The following is a 20,947-nucleotide window of genomic DNA, read 5'->3' on the forward strand; positions in this document are numbered from 1 at the left end:
AGCTTGCCCCTCAACCCTACTGTACCTAATATCCTTGCTCTTATTCACATTTACTCAAAGCTTTCTTCTTTCACACGCTTTACCAAACTCAGTCACCAACTTCTGCAGTTTCTCACCCGAATCAGCCACCAGTGCAGTATCATTAGTGAACAAAAACTGACTCACTTCCCAAGCCCTCTCATCCACAACAGACTTCATACTTGCCCCTCTTTCCAAAACCTTGCATTCACCTCCCTAACCATCCCATCAACAAATTAAACAGCCATGGAGACATCACGCACACCTACCACAAACCAACATTCACTGGGAACCAATCACTTTCCTCTCTTCCTACTCGTACACACGCCTTACATCCTCGATAAAAACTTTTAACTGCTTCTAGAAACTTACCTCCCACACCATATACTCTTAATACCTTCCACAAAGCATCTCTATCAACCCTATCATATGTTTTCTCCAGATCCATAAATGCTACATAAAAATCCATCTATTTTTCAAAGTATACTTCACACGCATTCCCCACACGTCGTAGAAGGTGACTAAAGGGGACAGGAGCGGGGTGCTAGAAACCCTTCCCTCTTTGTATTTCAACTTTCTAAAAGGGGTAACAGAAGAAAGAGTCACACAGGGAGTGCTCATCCTCCTCGAAGGCTCATGTTGGGCTGTCTAAATGTGTGTGGATTTAACCAAGATGACAAAAAAGGAGAAATAGTAAGTTTGAGGAAGGGAACCTGGATGTTTTGGCTCTGAGTGAAATAAAGCTCAAGGGCAAAGGGGAAGAGTGTTTGGGAATGTTTTGGGAGTAAAGTCAGGGGTTGGTGAGAGGACAAGAGCAAAGGAAGGAGTAGCACTACTCCTCAAACAGGAGTTGTATGAGTATGTGATAGAGTGTGACAAAGTAACCTAGATTGATATGGGTAAAACTGAAAGTGGATGGAGAGAGATGGGTGATTATTGGTGCATATGCACCTGGGCATGAGAAGAAAGATCATGAGAGGCAAGTATTTTGGGAGCAGCTGAGTGTGTTAGCAGTTTTGATGCACGAGACTGGGTTATAATGATGGGCGATTTGAATGCAAAGGCGAGTAATGTGGCAGTTGAGGAAAAAATTGGTGTACATGGGGTGTTCAGTGTTGTAAATGGAAATGGTGAAGAGCTTGTAGATTTATGTGCTGAAAAAGGACTGGTGATTGGGAATACCTGGTTCAAAAAGAGAGATATACATAAGTATACGTTTGTAAGTAGTATGAGAGATGGCCAGAGAGCATTAATGGATTACGTGTTAATTGATAGGTGCATGAAAGAGAGACTTTTGGATGTTTATGTGCTGAGAGGTGCAACTGGAGGGATGTCTGATCATTATATTGTGGAAGCGAAGGTGAAGATTTGTAGAGGCTTTCAGAAAAGAAGAGAGAATGTTGGGGTGAAGAGAGTGGTGAGAGTAAGTAAACTTGGGAAGGAGACTTGCGTGAGGGAGTACCATGAGAGACTGAGTGCAGAATGGAAAGAGGTGGGAGCAAAGGACGTATGAGGAGTGGGGAGGAATGGGGATGTATTTGGGGAAGCAGTGATGGCTTGCGCAAAAGATGCTTGTGGCATGAGAAGAGTGGGAGGTGGACAGATTAGAAAGGATAGTGAATGGTGGGATGAAATATTAAGATTGTTAGTGAAAGAGAAGAGAGAGACATTTGGATGATTTTTGCAGGGAAATAATGCAAATGACTGGGAGATGTATAAAAGAAAGAGGCAAGAGGTCAAGAGAAAGGTGCAAGAGGTGAAAAAGAGGGCAAATAAGAGTTGGGGTGAGAGTCATTATATTTTAGGGAGAATAAAAAGATGTTTTGGAAAAAGGTAAATAAAGTGGGTAAGAAAAGAGAACAAATGGGAACATCGGTGAAGGGGGCTAATGGGGAGGTAATAACAAGTAGTGGTGATGTGAGGAGATGGAGTGAGTATTTTGAAGGTTTGTTGAATGTGTCAGATGATAGAGTGGCAGATATAAGGTGTTTAGGTCGAGTTGGTGTGTGAGGTGAGAGGGTTCGGGAGAATGATTTGGTAAACAGAGAAGAGGGAGTGAAAGCTTTGCGGAAGATGAAAACCGGCAAGGCGGCGGGTTTGGATGGTATTGCAGTGGAATTTATTAAAAAAGGAGGTGACTGTGTTGCCTGGTTGGTAAGGATATTCAATGTATGTATGGCTCATGGTGAAGTGTCTGAGGATTGGCAGAATGCATGCATGGTGCCATTGTACAAAGGCAAAGGTGATAAAGGTGAGTGTTCAAATCACAGAGGTATAAGTTTGTTGAGTATTCCTGAGAAATTATATGGGAGGGTATTGATTGAGAGAGTGAAGGCATGCACAGAGCATCAGATTGGGGAAGAGCTGTGTGGTTTCAGAAGTGATAGAGGATGTGTGGATCACGTGTTTGAAGAATGTATGTGAGAAAATATTTATTTATTATACTTTGTTGCTGTCTCCCACGTTAGCGTTAGTTTCTGGGAAGGTGAGTGTCATAATCTCTATTACTGTGCTTATACTGATCCTAAATGTTCATTTATGACAGGCTGTAGGGTGAGGGGGTATAAACAACCCCTCAAAGTACCAGTGATACAGCCCATATTTTTCAGTTTGTCTTATAGCCTTACACTATGCAAAAATCTGCATTTTTTATACCTGTTCACCAAAACTGGATAGATATCTAAGGAGTTACAACAACCAATGAGTCTAGTTGCAACAATCTCAAAACTTAGTTTTTGGCTTATTCATCAATGCACTCCCAAAGTCCTCGACTATATTTTCTATCTATTCCCTATACAACTATATCTTCTATTTATCTCTTATACACCGTTCTCTTCTGTAAGTTTTTATCTAATGAATGAACCAATAATTACTGATGTTTTTAGTACTACTTCCACTGTTTATATGCTGTTTTGAGTAGGAGTTCATATATTTTTGGGTTAAGGTCCCCAACTACCTAATTCTTTGGTTTAAGGTCCCTAGCCACCTAATTACATGGAATTTAATGTTGTCTCAATGCACTCTATCCTGTCACAAACTTTCTTAGCACCTGTTTCAGGTTATATCACAATGTATCTGTACATTACATTACACATAACAGCTAGAGACCGAGTGTACAAGAAAGTGGCCTTTTTTGTCCGTTTTCCTGGTGTTACCTCAGTGAAGGGGGAGTAGCAATGCTATTTTCTGTAGGGCAAGGTAGCAACAGGAATGGATGAAGGCAAGCAAGAATAAATACGTACATGTGTATATATGTATATGTCTGTGTATGTGCATTTTATACTTAATATACTTAACTGCTGCTTCCTGCGTCAGCGAGGTAGCTCAAGGAAACAGACGAAGACTGGCCCAACCACTCATATACACATATATATATTGTTACGAACACGTGTGTGTGTGCCCATATGTTCGTGTATATGTATGTGTGTGTCTTTGTGTATAGTGTAAGTGCTATTCCATGTTAGGTCGAGGGCCAAGGCCTTCCCTTCGCTATCAGCTCGGATTTCACTTCCCTAACCGAACCATTAGGTCTGATGTCTTCCTCATACCTTCGAGAGGGAAACCAGATGGCCACGCCGGGCCATCAATCCAGTCCCCCTCGACACTCCGACCTTCCATCCGAGGCACCAGGTCAAGTTGGGGTCAGCCTACGGCCCCCATACAGTGTGTCACTGGCAGGACAAGAGAAGGTGAGAAGGTGGAGCCTCTATGCAAGATGTGGGCTGGACCTTAGGCCTCCTTCAGCCAATTACGTCAAGATGAGGGCGTGACAATCAGTCTTTTGACCTATCAAGGGCAATTGTGTCATTCTGACCTATCGTAGCAATAGGTGGCGGGTCGAAGCGTGGCTAGCTGTTCCTGCCTTGCTGGTCCTTCAGTTAAAATGCACAGACGATCATCTGGGAGTCGATTCCTTCAGCAGTTCCGAGCCCAGCAAGGTAATGTAAGCTTTCCCTGTCTCGAACCCAGTAGCCACTGCTGCCCCAGTTTGTAAGATGTTTACTGTGTCACATCACGTTTAGCTAAGTGTAACGATAATGTTTACCGTGTCACGTCAGGTTTAGCTAAGTGTAACGATAATGTTTACCGTGTCACGTCAGGTTTAGCTATGTGTAACAATGTTTACTGTGTCACATCAGGTCTGACTAAGTGTAATGTTATTGTACAAATTGTCACAAAGGAAAGATATCTCCTGGCTTGAAATCTTATCTGGAATGTTAACTCATGTTTAGTGTTAACTCATGTTCAATGTGAACTCATGTTCAATGTTAACTCATGTTCAGTGTTAGCTCATGTTCAATGTTAACTCATGTTCAGTGTTAACTCATGTTCAATGTTAACTCATGTTCAATGTTAACTCATGTTCAGTGTTAATGTAAATGAAAGTAATTCTGATGTTGGTGTTTGTTTAATTAAGATAGTGTTATCCTGTGTTGTGTAACATAACAAATCTAACGTCCTTGCGAAGACAAGGATCAGTATTGTATTTGTAACATATATATGTTACTGGCGACCTTGCTCGAATAAGTATTGACTTCGTAACATTCGTAACAATTTATACATAAACGACCATATACGCACACATACATACATATACATATCAATGTATACATACATATACATACACAGGCACATACATACACACTCTATTATTCATTCATTATACTTAATCACCGTCTCCCGCATCAGTGAGGTAACGCAAGGAAACAGAAGGGGAATGGCCCAACCCACCCACATACACATGCATATACATAAATGCCAACACATGCATATATACATACATATACATACACAGACATATACAAACATGCACATGCACATATTCATACATGCTGCCTTCATCCATTCCTGTCACCACCCCACCACACAGGATGGGCCATTCTCAGTCTGTTTCCTGGAGCTACCTTGCTGATGCAGGAAACAGTAATTAAGTATAATAAATATAAATAAATATTACCTTTGCATAATGTATGGGGAAGGAGTTTTACACTCACTGGGCCCCATCCCTTGAGCATTGTCTACTATCATAAAACATCTTAAATTTATGTACGCTATCTGCATCAACTATGTCATTGGTCATTTCACTCCATTCATCTAATATCATTACACTAAAAAAGTACTCTTCCCATTTTTCTTAAGTTTCTTGTTTAATTTCATGTTATGTCCCTTTGTTATTCTATCCTTACATCTCTCAAAGAACTGTACTCCGTCTATAGATTTAATCAATTTCAAAAACTTACAGGTAGTGATCTTGTCACCCCTCAACCTTCTCTCTTCCAAGATGGTCAAAATCTATGGCCTCTAACCTTTCCCTGTAACTCAGCTCACTTAATTCTGGTGCAACCCATGATATGTGCATGGCCCGAGCAGGAAGGTTGAATGCACAGGAAATTCTAGCAGCTGTTTAGCAGCACTATTCTAATTTTACTTTAATTTTTTCCCATTCTTTTATCAAGAGAACGTAGCACGGCAGGTTTGCTATAGTCATGTCACAACTAATATTTTTTGAGAAAAAAATGCTAAATACAAAATACTGTTGATGGGAAACAGCTTAACTGGGAATAGGTTCATACTACAACACAATAATGCCAACACAGGTCAAATACCCTACCTCCTCATCAAACATTTTATCTGCTCGCACAGCATATGACTGCATGCTGTCTGGCTCCACAAGTGCACTGTACAGGTCCCGAGCTTCCTCCATACTCCACATGTAGAAGGCAAAGGCAAAAACATTCTCTAAACGTTGAGGAAGTGTTAAAGCCTTGGTTAATCGTCTCTGCCACTCAGCACACTGCTCGTTGGTTGCAAATGTACACCTAAAGAAAACAAACATTGGTTATCAAAACTATTTACACTTTCTCCTAAGCAAAGCTCTTTATAGTACAAGTACACAATAAAAATCTGAAGATCAGAATTATGGAAAAGACAGAAATCCAAGAGACAGTTTTTTATGCATTATCTTTCTTGTGTTTTTTTTTTGGAAAGGTTAATAGTGTAATAAAAACGAGAGCAACTCAGCAAATCAGTGAATGGGGGAAATGGGAAGGTGGTAACAAGCAAAAATAAGGTGAGGAGGAGACAGAAAGAGTACTCTGAATGACAGTTGAAATATGTATGAAATATGGTAGATGTCGGGTGTTTGGGTCATGAGGCATGAAGAGTGAAAAAGACACAGCAAGTAGTTTGGTGAAACAATAGGTGGGGAAAGCCTTGCACAATATGAAATGTAGCACGGTAGCAGGAGTGGATGGTACAGTAGATGAATTGGTGATGTGCCTGAGGAATGACAGTACGCCTGTATAATGCCATCATAAATAAAAGCTAAGAGGGAAAAGGGTGTATGTTCAAATTATAGAGGTACAGGTACCAAGCCACTTATCTGGATTCCTGAAAACATTAAGTTCCAGAAATCCAGATATTCCTTAAACAAGCAAGTTTTGAATGTGGTGGGCTTTGTAGTAGTCCATTGCTCAGCTGCTGTGTTTTGATTTGGCGTGGAGTGAACACTTGTCCCTCTCTACAAGTTTGTGATTATTTGTCCCAAGTTATCATTTCTATTCAATACCAAGTCTAAAAGGCAAGCAGAAAAGCAACTTGTTAGTAGACATCCAAAATGGAAACATATTGCACTTAGTATATCAAAGAAAGTCGAGTTACTGAAGAGACTCGATAAAGGTGTTTCAGCAAGGGATTTGAGTGAGGAGTATGGTATTGGTATATCTACTATCTATGATAGCAAGAAACAGAGGGAACAAATACTTAAATTCTACGGTGACAGTGACGAGCCCAAATTAACAGACAACCAAAAAAACTTTACACCCATCAGGGAGTGTAGATGTGGACAATGTGTTGCTTGAATGGATCAAGCAGCATCTCAGTGAAATGTTTCCACTTGATCGTTCCATTATAATGGCCCGAGCAAAATGTTTTCACAAAGAATTAAAAGAAGTTAAAGTGGATAAATAAAGATCAAACAAACCCTGCTTTAGAAGGTTATTAATCTGTATCTCTTCAATACAATTTTGTTCTTTATTTTTCATCATTTATTTTATATTTTACATATATATTAGGGGAGAAAGAATACTTTCCACACATTCCTCACGTGTCGTAAAAGGCGACTAAAGGGGATGGGAGCGGGGGGTATGTTTGAGGAAAGGAACCAGCATGTTTTGGCTCAAAGTGAAATGAAGTTCAAGGGTAAAGGAGAAGAGTGGTTTGGGAATGTTTTGGGAGTAAAGTCAGGGGTGGGGGAGAAGACAAGAGCAAAGGAAGGAGTAGCACTACTCCTGAAACAGGAGTGGCGGGAGTATATGATAGAGTGTAAGAAAGTTAACTCTAGATTGATATGGGTAAAACTGAAAGTGGATTGAGAGAGATGGGTGATTATTGGTGCATATGCACCTGGGCATGAGAAAATATCATGAGAGGCAAGTGCTTTGGGAGCAGCTGAGTGAGTGTGCTAGTAGTTTAGATGCAGTGGACCGGGTTATAGTGATGGGTGATTTGAATGTAAAGGTGAGTAATGTGGCAGTTGAGGGAATAATTGGTGTACATGGGGTGTTCAGTGTTGTAAATGGAAATGGGGAAATGCTTGAAGATTTGTGTGCTGAAAAGGGACTAGTGATTGGGAATATCTGGTTAAAAAAGAGAGATATACATAAGTATACGTATGTAAGCAGGACAGATGGGCAGAGAGTGTTATTGGATTATGTGTTAATTGATAGCTGTGCGAAAGAGACTTTTGGATGTTAATGTGCTGAGAGGTGCAACTGGAGGGATGTCTGATCATTATCTTGTGGAGGCTAAGGTGAAGATTTGTATGGGTTTTCAGAAAAGAAGAGTGAATGTTGGGGTGAAGAGGGTGGTGAGAGTAAGTGAGCTTGAGAAGGAGACCTGTGTGAGGAAGTACCAGGAGAGACTGAGTACAGAATGGAAAAAGGTGAGAACAATGGAAGTAAGGGGAGTGGAGGAGGAATGGGATGTATTTAGGGAATCAGTGATGGATTGCGCAAAAGATGCTTGTGGCATGAGAAGAGTGGGAGGTGGGTTGATTAGAAAGGGTAGTGAGTGGTGGGATGAAGAAGTAAGAGTATTAGTGAAAGAGAAGAGAGAGGCATTTGGACGATTTTTGCAGGGAAAAAATGAAATTGAGTGGGAGATGTATAAAAGAAAGAGACAGGAGGTCAAGAGAAAGGTGCAAGAGGTGAAAAAAAGGGCAAATGAGAGTTGGGGTGAGAGAGTATCATTAAATTTTAGGGAGAATAAAAAGATGTTCTGGAAGGAGGTAAATAAAGTGCGTAAGACAAGGGAGCAAATGGGAACTTCGGTGAAGGGCGCAAGTGGGGAGGTGATAACAAGTAGTGGTGATGTGAGAAGGAGATGGAGTGAGTATTTTGAAGGTTTGTTGAATGTGTTTGATGATAGAGTGGCAGATATAGGGTGTTTTGGTCGAGGTGGTGTGCAAAGTGAGAGGGTTAGGGAAAATGATTTGGTAAACAGAGAAGAGGTAGTGAAAGCTTTGCGGAAGATGAAAGCCGGCAAGGCAGCAGGTTTGGATGGTATTGCAGTGGAATTTATTAAAAAAGGGGGTGACTGTATTGTTGACTGGTTGGTAAGGTTATTTAATGTATGTATGACTCATGGTGAGGTGCCTGAGGATTGGCGGAATGCGTGCATAGTGCCATTGTACAAAGGCAAAGGGGATAAGAGTGAGTGCTCAAATTACAGAGGTATAAGTTTGTTGAGTATTCCTGGTAAATTATATGGGAGGGTATTGATTGAGAGGGTGAAGGCATGTACAGAGCATCAGATTGGGGAAGAGCAGTGTGGTTTCAGAAGTGGTAGAGGATGTGTGGATCAGGTGTTTGCTTTGAAGAATGTATGTGAGAAATACTTAGAAAAGCAAATGGATTTGTATGTAGCATTTATGGATCTGGAGAAGGCATATGATAGAGTTGATAGAGATGCTCTGTGGAAGGTATTAAGAATATATGCTGTGGGAGGAAAGTTGTTAGAAGCAGTGAAAAGTTTTTATCGAGGATGTAAGGCATGTGTACGTGTAGGAAGAGAGGAAAGTGATTGGTTCTCAGTGAATGTAGGTTTGCGGCAGGGGTGTGTGATGTCTCCATGGTTGTTTAATTTGTTTATGGATGGGGTTGTTAGGGAGGTAAATGCAAGAGTTTTGGAAAGAGGGGCAAGTATGAAGTCTGTTGGGGATGAGAGAGCTTGGGAAGTGAGTCAGTTGTTGTTCGCTGATGATACAGCGCTGGTGGCTGATTCATGTGAGAAACTGCAGAAGCTGGTGACTGAGTTTGGAAAAGTATGTGGAAGAAGAAAGTTAAGAGTAAATGTGAATAAGAGCAAGGTTATTAGGTACAGTAGGGTTGAGGGTCAAGTCAATTGGGAGGTGAGTTTGAATGGAGAAAAACTGGAGGAAGTGAAGTGTTTTAGATATCTGGGAGTGGATCTGGCAGCGGATGGAACCATGGAAGCGGAAGTGGATCATAGGGTGGGGGAGGGGGCGAAAATCCTGGGGGCCTTGAAGAATGTGTGGAAGTCGAGAACATTATCTCGGAAAGCAAAAATGGGTATGTTTGAAGGAATAGTGGTTCCAACAATGTTGTATGGTTGCGAGGCGTGGGCTACGGATAGAGTTGTGCGCAGGAGGATGGATGTGCTGGAAATGAGATGTTTGAGGACAATGTGTGGTGTGAGGTGGTTTGATCGAGTGAGTAACGTAAGGGTAAGAGAGATGTGTGGAAATAAAAAGAGCGTGGTTGAGAGAGCAGAAGAGGGTGTTTTGAAGTGGTTTGGGCACATGGAGAGGATGAGTGAGGAAAGATTGACCAAGAGGATATATGTGTCGGAGGTGGAGGGAACAAGGAGAAGAGGGAGACCAAATTGGAGGTGGAAAGATGGAGTGAAAAAGATTTTGTGTGATCGGGGCCTGAACATGCAGGAGGGTGAAAGGAGGGCAAGGAATAGAGTGAATTGGAGCGATGTGGTATACCGGGGTTGACGTGCTGTCAGTGGATTGAAGCAGGGCATGTGAAGCGTCTGGGGTAAACCATGGAAAGCTGTGTAGGTATGTATATTTGCGTGTGTGGACGTATGTATATACATGTGTATGGGGGGGGGGGGGGGTTGGGCCATTTCTTTCATCTGTTTCCTTGCGCTACCTCGCAAACGCGGGAGACAGCGACAAAGTATAATAAAAAATAATAATATGTATACGTTGAGATGTATAGGTATGTATATGTGCTGTGTGTGGACGTGTATGTATATACATGTGTATGTGGCTGGGTTGGGCCATTCTTTCATCTGTATCCTTGCACTACCTTGCTAACACGGGAGACATCGACAAAGTATAATAAATAAATATAAATATACATATGTGTGTGTGTGTGTGTGTGTGAGAGTATATGAGTGGTTGGGCCATTCTTTGTCTGTTTCCTTGTGCAACCTCGCTGACGTGGGAAACAGCGATTAAGTATAATAAATATAAAATAAATATAACTAGACGAGGCTTCTCCTGTTTGATCACCACACCTACGGAAGCAAAAAGACCTTACAGAGAAGGTCTAGAGAAAAGAAACAAATCTGTTAACCAAAATTAAGAGGTTTAAACTATAGGGAAAGGATTGAAGCTTTAAATGTACCCATCTTGGAAGGGAGAAGACTGAGAAACCCAAGTACAACCTTTTTACTTTCAAAAGAGACTGACATTTGTTTGAGAGATGTAAAGAAATGTCAGCCTGTAATGACATGAAATTAAGAAACTTTCAAACAAAATAATTATAGTATAAGAGGGGAGGATGAATAGGAGAGTGACTGAGGAGATGGCTAATGCAGACAGAATAAATTCAAGAGGTTGTACAACAGCAGAGAGTGTTCAAGTGATAGGGCCCCTTGTGTGCTAAAATCCCTCCTCATACATTACAAATAGATAATTACATACAGTAAAAAATACTATCCAATCAACTAACAATGGAGTCACCTTCTTTCTTCAGAAATCAAACTGCAATACCCTTTACTCCAGCTGCCCTGGCACATTTCACCAAAGCAAAGCTTTCACTACCTCTTCTCTTTTCACAAAACCACTTGCCATTACCCCAACTTTTTATGCCTCCCTTACCTAAACATATTACAAATGCCATCCAAACATTGAATATACTCAATAATCCTTCAAAGTAATCACTCCTCTCTTCAGCTCATCACTGCCAGTTACCATTTATCCCTTTATCAATGTTTCTATTTGGTCTCTTATATTCCTCATACTATTAACCTCCTTCTAGAACATCATCTGATTCTCCCCAAGTTTTCTAATACTTGCTAACCCCAACTCTCATTTGCCCTCTTTCAGTCCCTGCACGTTCCTCTTGCTTTTGCTGCTTTCTCTTGTACATTTCTCAGTCATTTGCACCCCTTCCCTGTAAGTACTACCCATACACCTCTCTTTCTCTTTCATTAGCACCCTTACTTCTTCATCCCACCAACAACTAACCTCACCTCTCTCACCTACCCTCCTCCCACATGCCACAAACTTCTCTTGCACATACCAGCACAACTTCCCTAAATATCTTACACTCCTCACCAACTCCCCTAGCTTCATTTACTCTCACATTCTAACATTCTACACACATTCTCTCCTGGTATGTCTTCATGCAAGTCTCCATTCCAAGCTCACTCACTTAACTATCATTTTCTCACCAATATCAATTCCTCGTTTCTGAATTCCTCTACAAATATTCACCCACATCCCCATCAGATGATTAGACATCCTACCAGCAGCCCTATTCAACACATTCACATCCAAGAGTATCTTTGGCATGCCTAACAATAAGTACGTAATCCAATAATGCTCACTTACCATCTTTCTTACTCCATGTATACTTATGTATGTCCCTCTTTCTAAATCAAGCATTTCCAATCACTAGTCCTTTTTCAGCATACATCTCCTCAAGCAGTTCAACTTTTCTATTCATACTTCAGAATATCCCATACCCCCCAGCTATACCCACAACTGCCACACAGCTCACTTTTGCAATCAAATCATCCATCACTAATACCCAATCCCTCACATCCAAACTGCTCACTAAATTCACTCAGCTACTCCCAAAACACTTGCCTCTCTTCATTATTCTTGCCATGACCAGGTGCATAAGTAATTATAATCACCAACCGCCCATAATCCACTTCTACATCCTCACGTTCACACAACTCCCCCAGCAGAAGTGCTACTCATTCCCTGGACTTTACTACAAGACATTCCAAAGCCATTCTCCCCCTTCTCCCTTTAGCTTTGTTTCACTCAACTAGAACATCTATATGGATGTAAAACCAGTCTATGTAAGACTGGATACGTAAAAAAAAAAAAAAAGTAAAAAAGAAAGACTTCTGCAGTATAATTGGAATTGGGAAAATGTAAAGAGAAGAGAGAGGACGTAAGGAGGAGTCGCAGTGTAATGATATCATTAGAATGGCACTTGGATGAAAGTTTCTATTGACAGTATGGGTATGTAGGACTATCAGGAATACATTATATGTCTCAAAAGCTGCAAAGAAAGGTACACTGCAAAAGAAGAGAAAAGATGCAGCAGGAGAAATTATTTGGGATAGGACTATATCATATAAAGATGCCACAGAAATGCTTGGCTTGTGGAAGCATTTTGCAGATACAGGTAAGCTATACCATGAATAGACATATGTCTCTCTTGATAATTAACTACTGTGTGCGAGTTTAAATACGTGAATTTTTATAAAGCGTGAAAGTCCATGCTGTATTATGATACACTTGGCAAAGAATGAGAATATGCAAGATTTATTTCTGAGGAAGCAGGCAGACAAAAAATGTGCCAAGGATCCATTAAGTTCATAAAACTTTATCACTGAATGCCCAACAAATTCATCAGTCATTTATATTTCATTAATTCATCTTAGTGGTAATTATCTCTCTTTTCATTTACAAGTGTGGAGAATATATAAAATAAAGATCTGAAAAGTCCTTATACTCACTTGTACGATTTTGTGTCTTTACACAGGAGGAAAAGGAAGAAAATCTCCCTGCATTCAATGGTCTCAATAACCCCCAAAGGAACATGGTAGGTTGCATCACGTTGCTGTAGAAAGATCCGATAGTTGGAGAGTGCAATGAGTCCATCTGATGTGCGTCCCACAAACTGTGCATATTCCCCACTAAGTGGAATAAAAGGGATGGATAAAGATGGCTCATCAAACTGACAGATCTGCTTAGGGTACGAATCCTGAGCAGCCAAAACCTGCAACGATAAATTTTCAAATGTTACATTAACAATGAATGACATAACCACTGTAAAACTTGAATTATATATATATATATGCATTTGACAGCATCCTTATCAAAGTAATGGAAGAATAGAGGCCAGATCTGTGCGTGTCCAGTTTATGAGCACCGCTTAACTTGTGACATCCCTGTACACTAGTCAACTATAATGGCTATTGTAAGCCATTTGACTGCCAAAGATTTTGGTGGATGTTTTAAATTTCTAGCTAATGTATGACTCCATATCTTGTCCACAGATGTAACTAGCAATCTAACAACGCAGCCATAATAAAAGAATCATAGAAAACAGTAATTCATCAAAGAGTGTAACTGTGTCATCAGAAAGAGAAGCTACATTCATATGGCAAATATTGTACATAAATCCCTCACTTAATCATTCTAATGGGGCAGTCCATAAGCATGGCAAAGCTAATTTAGCAATTAGACAGAATTTCTCTCTCCAGGAAAGTTAATCAATCACCACTCCTATCCATTTATCCACTATGCAGTTGCTGCCACCTCCTCCCTTCAAAAGACAGGTTACAGTACAACAGAATTATCCTACTGAATTATTTACATGACTGTGCTGTGTAGGTTATTGTACATGCATATACTATTGTTGCAATACTGAACTAGCAGTAAAGAGTAAGTAGGGCTATTTGTTATTTAGTACTTTGTATTCTTATGGTTAGTCATGAAGAGATTTGACTGGGAGGGGTCTATTGCTACTGCACAGAACAAAGTGCAGAGTATATTCAGGTACGATTGTACTGGGAGGATCTTTGTTTTATTCTGTTGTGTGCAGTGGCTGTGGTTGCCTGCCAGGCAGCCTGTGACTGTTTTGGGTGCATTTCTTAGTGTGGTTTGCAACTTTCTTGCACATGCTTTGGAGAGGACAAATGACCAGGCAGGTGAAACACTGTTTAAAGTGAAGGGAATGAATGGTTTGCAGAGCATGATGAGAAATTCCTCTTGTCCAAATGTGAAGCCAGTTAGTGTTCTACAGGCACTTAATTTGTGTTGCTATTGGGAGTGCATTACATGTGTGTCACATATGATGCATAGAATGGCTGTTTTTTTGTTTGTTTTTTCTTAGTGGGAGAGACTGTCCATCCAAGGTGACTGGAGGGAGTGAGCTGGACTCATATCTGTCTAGGGTTATAAGGGCGACTGAAAACATCCATAAAGATGCAGAAATTCCATTGTTCGATTGTGTAATATACCCCATTATCATTATACTTGTTCGCCACTTCCCACGTCAGCAAGATAGCATCAGGAAGCAAACAAAGAATGGCACACCCACTCACACTCACACGCACACACACACACATATATATTTATATTTATATTCATTTTACTTTGTCGCTGTCTCCTGCGTTAGCGAGGTAGCGCAAGGAAACAGACGAAAGAATGGCCCAACCCACCCACATGCACATGTATATACATACGAGTCCACACACGCAAATATACATAACTATACATCTCAAAGTTTACATATATACACACACACAGACATATACATATATACACATGTACATAATTAATACTGTACATAATTAATACTATCTGCCTTTGTTCATTCCCATCGCCACCCAGTTGCACATGAAAAAACAACCCCCTCCCCCACATATGTGCGAGGTAGTGCTAGGAAAAGACAAAAAACGCCACATTCGTTCACACTCAGTCTCTAGCTGTCATGTAATAATGCACCGAAATCACAGCTCCCTTTCCACATCCAGGCCCCTAAGAACTTTCCATGATTTACCCCAGACGCTTCACATGCCCTGGTTCAATCCATTGACAGCACATCGACCCCAGTATACCAAATCATTCCAATTCACTCTATTCCTTGCACGCCTTTCACCCTCCTGCATGTTCAGGCCCCTATCACTCAAAATCTTTTTCGCTCCATCTTTCCACCTCCAATTTGGTCTCCCACTTCTCCTCATTCCCTCCACCTCTGACACATATATCCTCTTGGTCAATCTTTCCTCACTCATTCTCTCCATGTGACCAAACAATTTCAAAACACCCTCTTCTGCTCTTTCAACCACACTCTTTTTATTACCACACATCTCTCTTACCCTATTATTACTTACTCGATCAAACCACCTCACACCACATATTGTCCTCAAACATCTCATTTCCAGCACATCCATCCTCCACCGCACAACTCTATCCATAGCCCACGCCTCGCAACCATATAACATTGTTGGAACCACTATTCCTTCAAACATACCCATTTTTGCTTTCCGAGATAATGTTCTCGACTTCCACACATTCTTCATCGCTCCCAGAACTTTCTTCCCCTCCCCCACCGTATGATTCACTTCCGCTTCCATGGTTCCATCCGCTGCCAGATCCACTCCCAGATATCTAAAACACTTCACGTCCTCCAGTTTTTCTCCATTCAAACTTACCTCCCAGTTCACTTGTCCCTCAACCCTACTCTACCTAATAACCTTGTTCTTATTCACATTTAATCTCAGCTTTCTTCTTTCACACACTTTACCAAACTCAGTCACCAGCTTCTGCAGTTTCTCACACGAATCAGCCACCAGCGCTGTATCATCAGCGAACAACAACTGACTCACTTCCCAAGCTCTCTCATCCACAACAGACTTCATACTTGCCCCTCTTTCCAAAACTCTTGCATTCACCTCCCTAACAACCCCATCCATAAACAAATTAAACAACCATGGAGACATCACACACCCCTGCCGCAAACCTACATTCACTGAGAACCAATCACTTTCCTCTCTTCCTACACGTACACATGCCTTACATCCTCGATAAAAACTTTTCACTGCTTCTAACAACTTGCCTCCCACACCATATATTCTTAATACCTTCCACAGACCATCTCTATCAACTCTATCATATGCCTTCTCCACATCCATAAATGCTATATACAAATCAATTTGCTTTTCTAAGTATTTCTCACATACATTCTTCAAATCAAACACCTGATCCACACATCCTCTACCACTTCTGAAACCACACTGCTCTTCCCCAATCTGACGCTCTGTACATGCCTTCACCCTCTCAATCAATATATATATACATATATACATTATTATCATTTTGCTTTGTCGCTGTCTCCCGCATTTGCGAGGTAGCGCAAGGAAACAGACGAAAGAAATGGTCCAACCCACCCCCATACACATGTATATACATACATGTCCACACACGCAAATATACATACCCATACACCTCAATGTACACATATAGACACACACACAAACACATACATATATACATATGCACACAATTCACACTGTCTGCCTTTGTTCATTCCCATCGCCACCTCACCACACATGGAATAACATCCCCATCCCCCCTCATGTGTGCGAGGTAGCGCTAGGAAAAAACACAAAGGCCCCATTCGTTCACACTCAGTCTCTATCTGTCATGCAATAATGCCCAAAACCACACCTCCCTTTCCACATCCAGGTCCCCCAAAACTTTCCATGGTTTACCCCAGACGCTTCACATGCCCTGATTCAATCCATTGACAGCACGTCGACCCCGGTATACCACATCGATCCAATTCACTCTATTCCTTGCCCGCCTTTCACCCTCCTGCATGTTCAGGCCCCGATCACTCAAAATCTTTTTCACTCCATCTTTCCACCTCCAATTTGGTCTCCCACTTCTCGTTCCCTCCACCTCCGACACATATATCCTTTTGGTCAATCTTTCCTCACTCATTCTCTCCATGTGCCCAAACCATTTCAAAACATCCTCTTCTGCTCTCTCAACCACCCTCTTATTATATATATAAAAAATATATATATATATATATATATATATATATATATATATTTTTTTCTTTGTCGCTGTCTCCCGCGTTTGCGAGGTAGCGCAAGGAAACAGACGAAAGAAATGGCCCAACCCACCCCCATACACATGTATATACATACGTCTACACACGCAAATATACATACCTACACAGCTTTCCATGGTTTACCCCAGACGCTTCACATGCCTTGATTCAATCCACTGACAGCACGTCAACCCCGGTATACCACATCGCTCCAATTCACTCTATTCCTTGCCCTCCTTTCACCCTCCTGCATGTTCAGGCCCTGATCACACAAAATCTTTTTCACTCCATCTTTCCACCTCCAATTTGGTCTCCCTCTTCTCCTCGTTCCCTCCACCTCCGACACATATATCCTCTTGGTCAATCTTTCCTCACTCATTCTCTCCATGTGACCAAACCATTTCAAAACGCCCTCTTCTGCTCTCTCAACCACGCTCTTTTTATTTCCACACATCTCTCTTACCCTTACGTTACTTACTCGATCAAACTACCTCACACCACACATTGTCCTCAAACATCTCATTTCCAGCACATCCATCCTCCTGTGCACAACTCTATCCATAGTCCACGCCTCGCAACCATACAACATTGTTGGAACCACTATTCCTTCAAACATGCCCATTTTTGCTTCCTGAGATAATGTTCTCGACTTCCACACATTCTTCAAGGCTCCCAGGATTTTCGCCCCCTCCCCCACCCTATGATCCACTTCCGCTTCCATGTTTCCATCCGCTGCCAGATCCACTCCCAGATATCTAAAACACTTCACTTCCTCCAGTTTTTCTCCATTCAAACTCACCTCCCAATTGAATTGACCCTCAACCCTACTGTACCTAATAACCTTGCTCTTATTCACATTTACTCCCAACTTTCTTCTTTCACACACTTTACCAAACTCAGTCACCAGCTTCTGCAGTTTCTCACATGAATCAGCCACCAGCGCTGTATCATCAGCGAACAACAACTGACTCACTTCCCAAGCTCTCTCATCCCCAACAGACTTCATCCTTGCCCCTCTTTCCAAAACTCTTGCATTCACCTCCCTAACAACCCCATCCATAAACAAATTAAAAAACCATGGAGACATCACACACCCCTGCCGCAAACCTACATTCACTGAGAACCAATCACTTTCCTCTCTTCCTACACGTACACATGCCTTACATCCTCGATAAAAACTTTTCACTGCTTCTAACAACTTGGCTCCCACACCATATATTCTTAATACCTTCCACAGAGCATCTCTATCAACTCTATCATATGCCTTCTCCAGATCCATAAATGCTACATACAAATCCATTTGCTTTTCTAAGTATTTCTCACATACATTCTTCAAAGCAAACACCTGATCCACACATCCTCTACCACTTCTGAAACCACACTGCTCTTCCCCAATCTGATGCTCTGTACATGCCTTCACCCTTTCAATCAATACCCTGCCATACAATTTGCCAGGAATACTCAACAAACTTATACCTCTGTAATTTGAGCACATTATATATATATATATATATATATATATATATATATATATATATATATATATATATATATATACATATATATATATATATATATACATATATATATATATATATATATATATATATATATATATATATATATATATATATATATATATGTGCGTATGTATATGTGTGTATATGTGCGTATGTATGTGTATGTGTGTGTATGTGTATATGTATATATTTTTTTTTATTATACTTTGTCGCTGTCTCCCGCGTTTGCGAGGTAGCGCAAGGAAACAGACGAAAGAAATGGCCCAACCCCGCCCCATACACATGTATATACATACGTCCACACACGCAAATATACATACCTACACAGCTTTCCATGGTTTACCCCAGACGCTTCACATGCCTTGATTCAATCCACTGACAGCACGTCAACCCCGGTATACCACATTGCTCCAATTCACTCTATTCCTTGCCCTCCTTTCACCCTCCTGCATGTTCAGGCCCCGATCACACAAAATCTTTTTCACTCCATCTTTCCACCTCCAATTTGGTCTCCCTCTTCTCCTCGTTCCCTCCACCTCCGACACATATATCCTCTTGGTCAATCTTTCCTCACTCATTCTCTCCATGTGCCCAAATCACTTCAAAACACCCTCTTCTGCTCTCTCAACCACGCTCTTTTTATTTCCACACATCTCTCTTACCCTTACGTTACTCACTCGATCAAACCACCTCACACCACACATTGTCCTCAAACATCTCATTTCCAGCACCTCCATCCTCTTGCGCACAACTCTATCCATAGCCCACGCCTCGCAACCATACAACATTGTTGGAACCACTATTCCTTCAAACATACCCATTTTTGCTTTCCGAGATAATGTTCTCGACTTCCACACATTCTTCAAGGCCCCCAGAATTTTCGCCCCCTCCCCCACCCTATGATCCACTTCCGCTTCCATGGTTCCATCCGCTGCCAGATCCACTCCCAGATATCTAAAACACTTCACTTCCTCCAGTTTTTCTCCATTTAAACTCACCTCCCAATTGACTTGACCCTCAATCCTACTGTACTTAATAACCTTGCTCTTATTCACATTTACTCTTAACTTTCTTCTTCCACACACTTTACCAAACTCAGTCACCAGCTTCTGCAGTTTCTCACATGAATCAGCCACCAGCGCTGTATCATCAGCGAACAACAACTGACTCACTTCCCAAGCTCTCTCATCCCCAACAGACTTCATACTTGCCCCTCTTTCCAAAACTCTTGCATTTACCTCCCTAACAACCCCATCCATAAACAAATTAAACAACCATGGAGACATCACACACCCCTGGTGGTATATGTATATATATATGTATATTATCCCTGGGGATAGGGGTGAAAGAATACTTCCCACGTATTCCTCGCGTGTCGTAGAAAGCGACTAGAGGGGATGGGAGCGGGGGGCCAGAAATCCTCCCCTCCTTGTATTAACTTTCTAAAATGGGAAACAGAAGAAGGAGTCACGCGGGGAGTGCTCATCCTCCTCGAAGGCTCAGAGTGGGGTGCCTAAATGTGTGTGGATGTAACCAAGATGTATTGTTGACTGGTTGGTAAGGTTATTTAATGTATGTATGACTCATGGTGAGGTGCCTGAGGATTGGCAGAATGCGTGCATAGTGCCATTGTACAAAGGCAAAGGGGATAAGAGTGAGTGCTCAAATTACAGAGGTATAAGTTTGTTGAGTATTCCTGGCAAATTGTATGGGAGGGTATTGATTGAGAGGGTGAAGGCATGTACAGAGCATCAGATTGGGGAAGAGCAGTGTGGTTTCAGAAGTGGTAGAGGATGTGTGGATCAGGTGTTTGCTTTGAAAAATGTATGTGAGAAATACTTAGAAAAGCCAATGGATTTGTATGTAGCATTTATGGATCTGGAGAAGGCATATGATAGAGTTGATAGAGATGCTCTGTGGAAGGTATTAAGAATATATGGTGTGGGAGGCAAGTTGTTAGAAGCAGTGAAAAGTTTTTATCGAGGATGTAAGGCATGTGTACGTGTAGGAAGAGAGGAAAGTGATTGGTTCTCAGTGAATGTAGGTTTGCGGCAGGGGTGTGTGATGTCTCCATGGTTGTTTAATTTGTTTATGGATGGGGTTGTTAGGGAGGTGAATGCAAGAGTTTTGGAAAGAGGGGCAAGTATGAAGTCTGTTGGGGATGAGAGAGCTTGGGAAGTGAGTCAGTTGTTGTTCGCTGATGATACAGCGCTGGTGGCTGATTCATGTGAGAAACTGCAGAAGCTGGTGACTGAGTTTGGTAAAGTGTGTGAAAGAAGA

At 41.4% G+C, this 20,947-nt stretch overlaps 1 protein-coding gene across 5 annotated transcripts in view; it reads right to left on the reverse strand.

Annotated features, from left to right (window-relative positions):
- The window catches only part of LOC139749868 (phosphatidylinositol-3,5-bisphosphate 3-phosphatase MTMR3), a 357,317-nt gene that overhangs the window by 185,293 nt on the left and 151,077 nt on the right, over window positions 1-20,947 (reverse strand). For all 5 annotated transcript variants that reach the window (XM_071664222.1, XM_071664224.1, XM_071664220.1 and 2 more), the window contains exons 3-4: window positions 13,036-13,298; window positions 5,630-5,837 (exon numbers count right to left, since the gene is read on the reverse strand). In XM_071664222.1, coding sequence (XP_071520323.1) covers window positions 5,630-5,837; window positions 13,036-13,298 — 471 coding nt within the window. The remainder of the gene's footprint in view (window positions 1-5,629; window positions 5,838-13,035; window positions 13,299-20,947) is intronic.

The sequence above is a fragment of the Panulirus ornatus genome, chromosome 8, assembly GCF_036320965.1.
Source record: "Panulirus ornatus isolate Po-2019 chromosome 8, ASM3632096v1, whole genome shotgun sequence".
NCBI classification, from domain to species: Eukaryota; Metazoa; Arthropoda; class Malacostraca; order Decapoda; family Palinuridae; genus Panulirus; species Panulirus ornatus.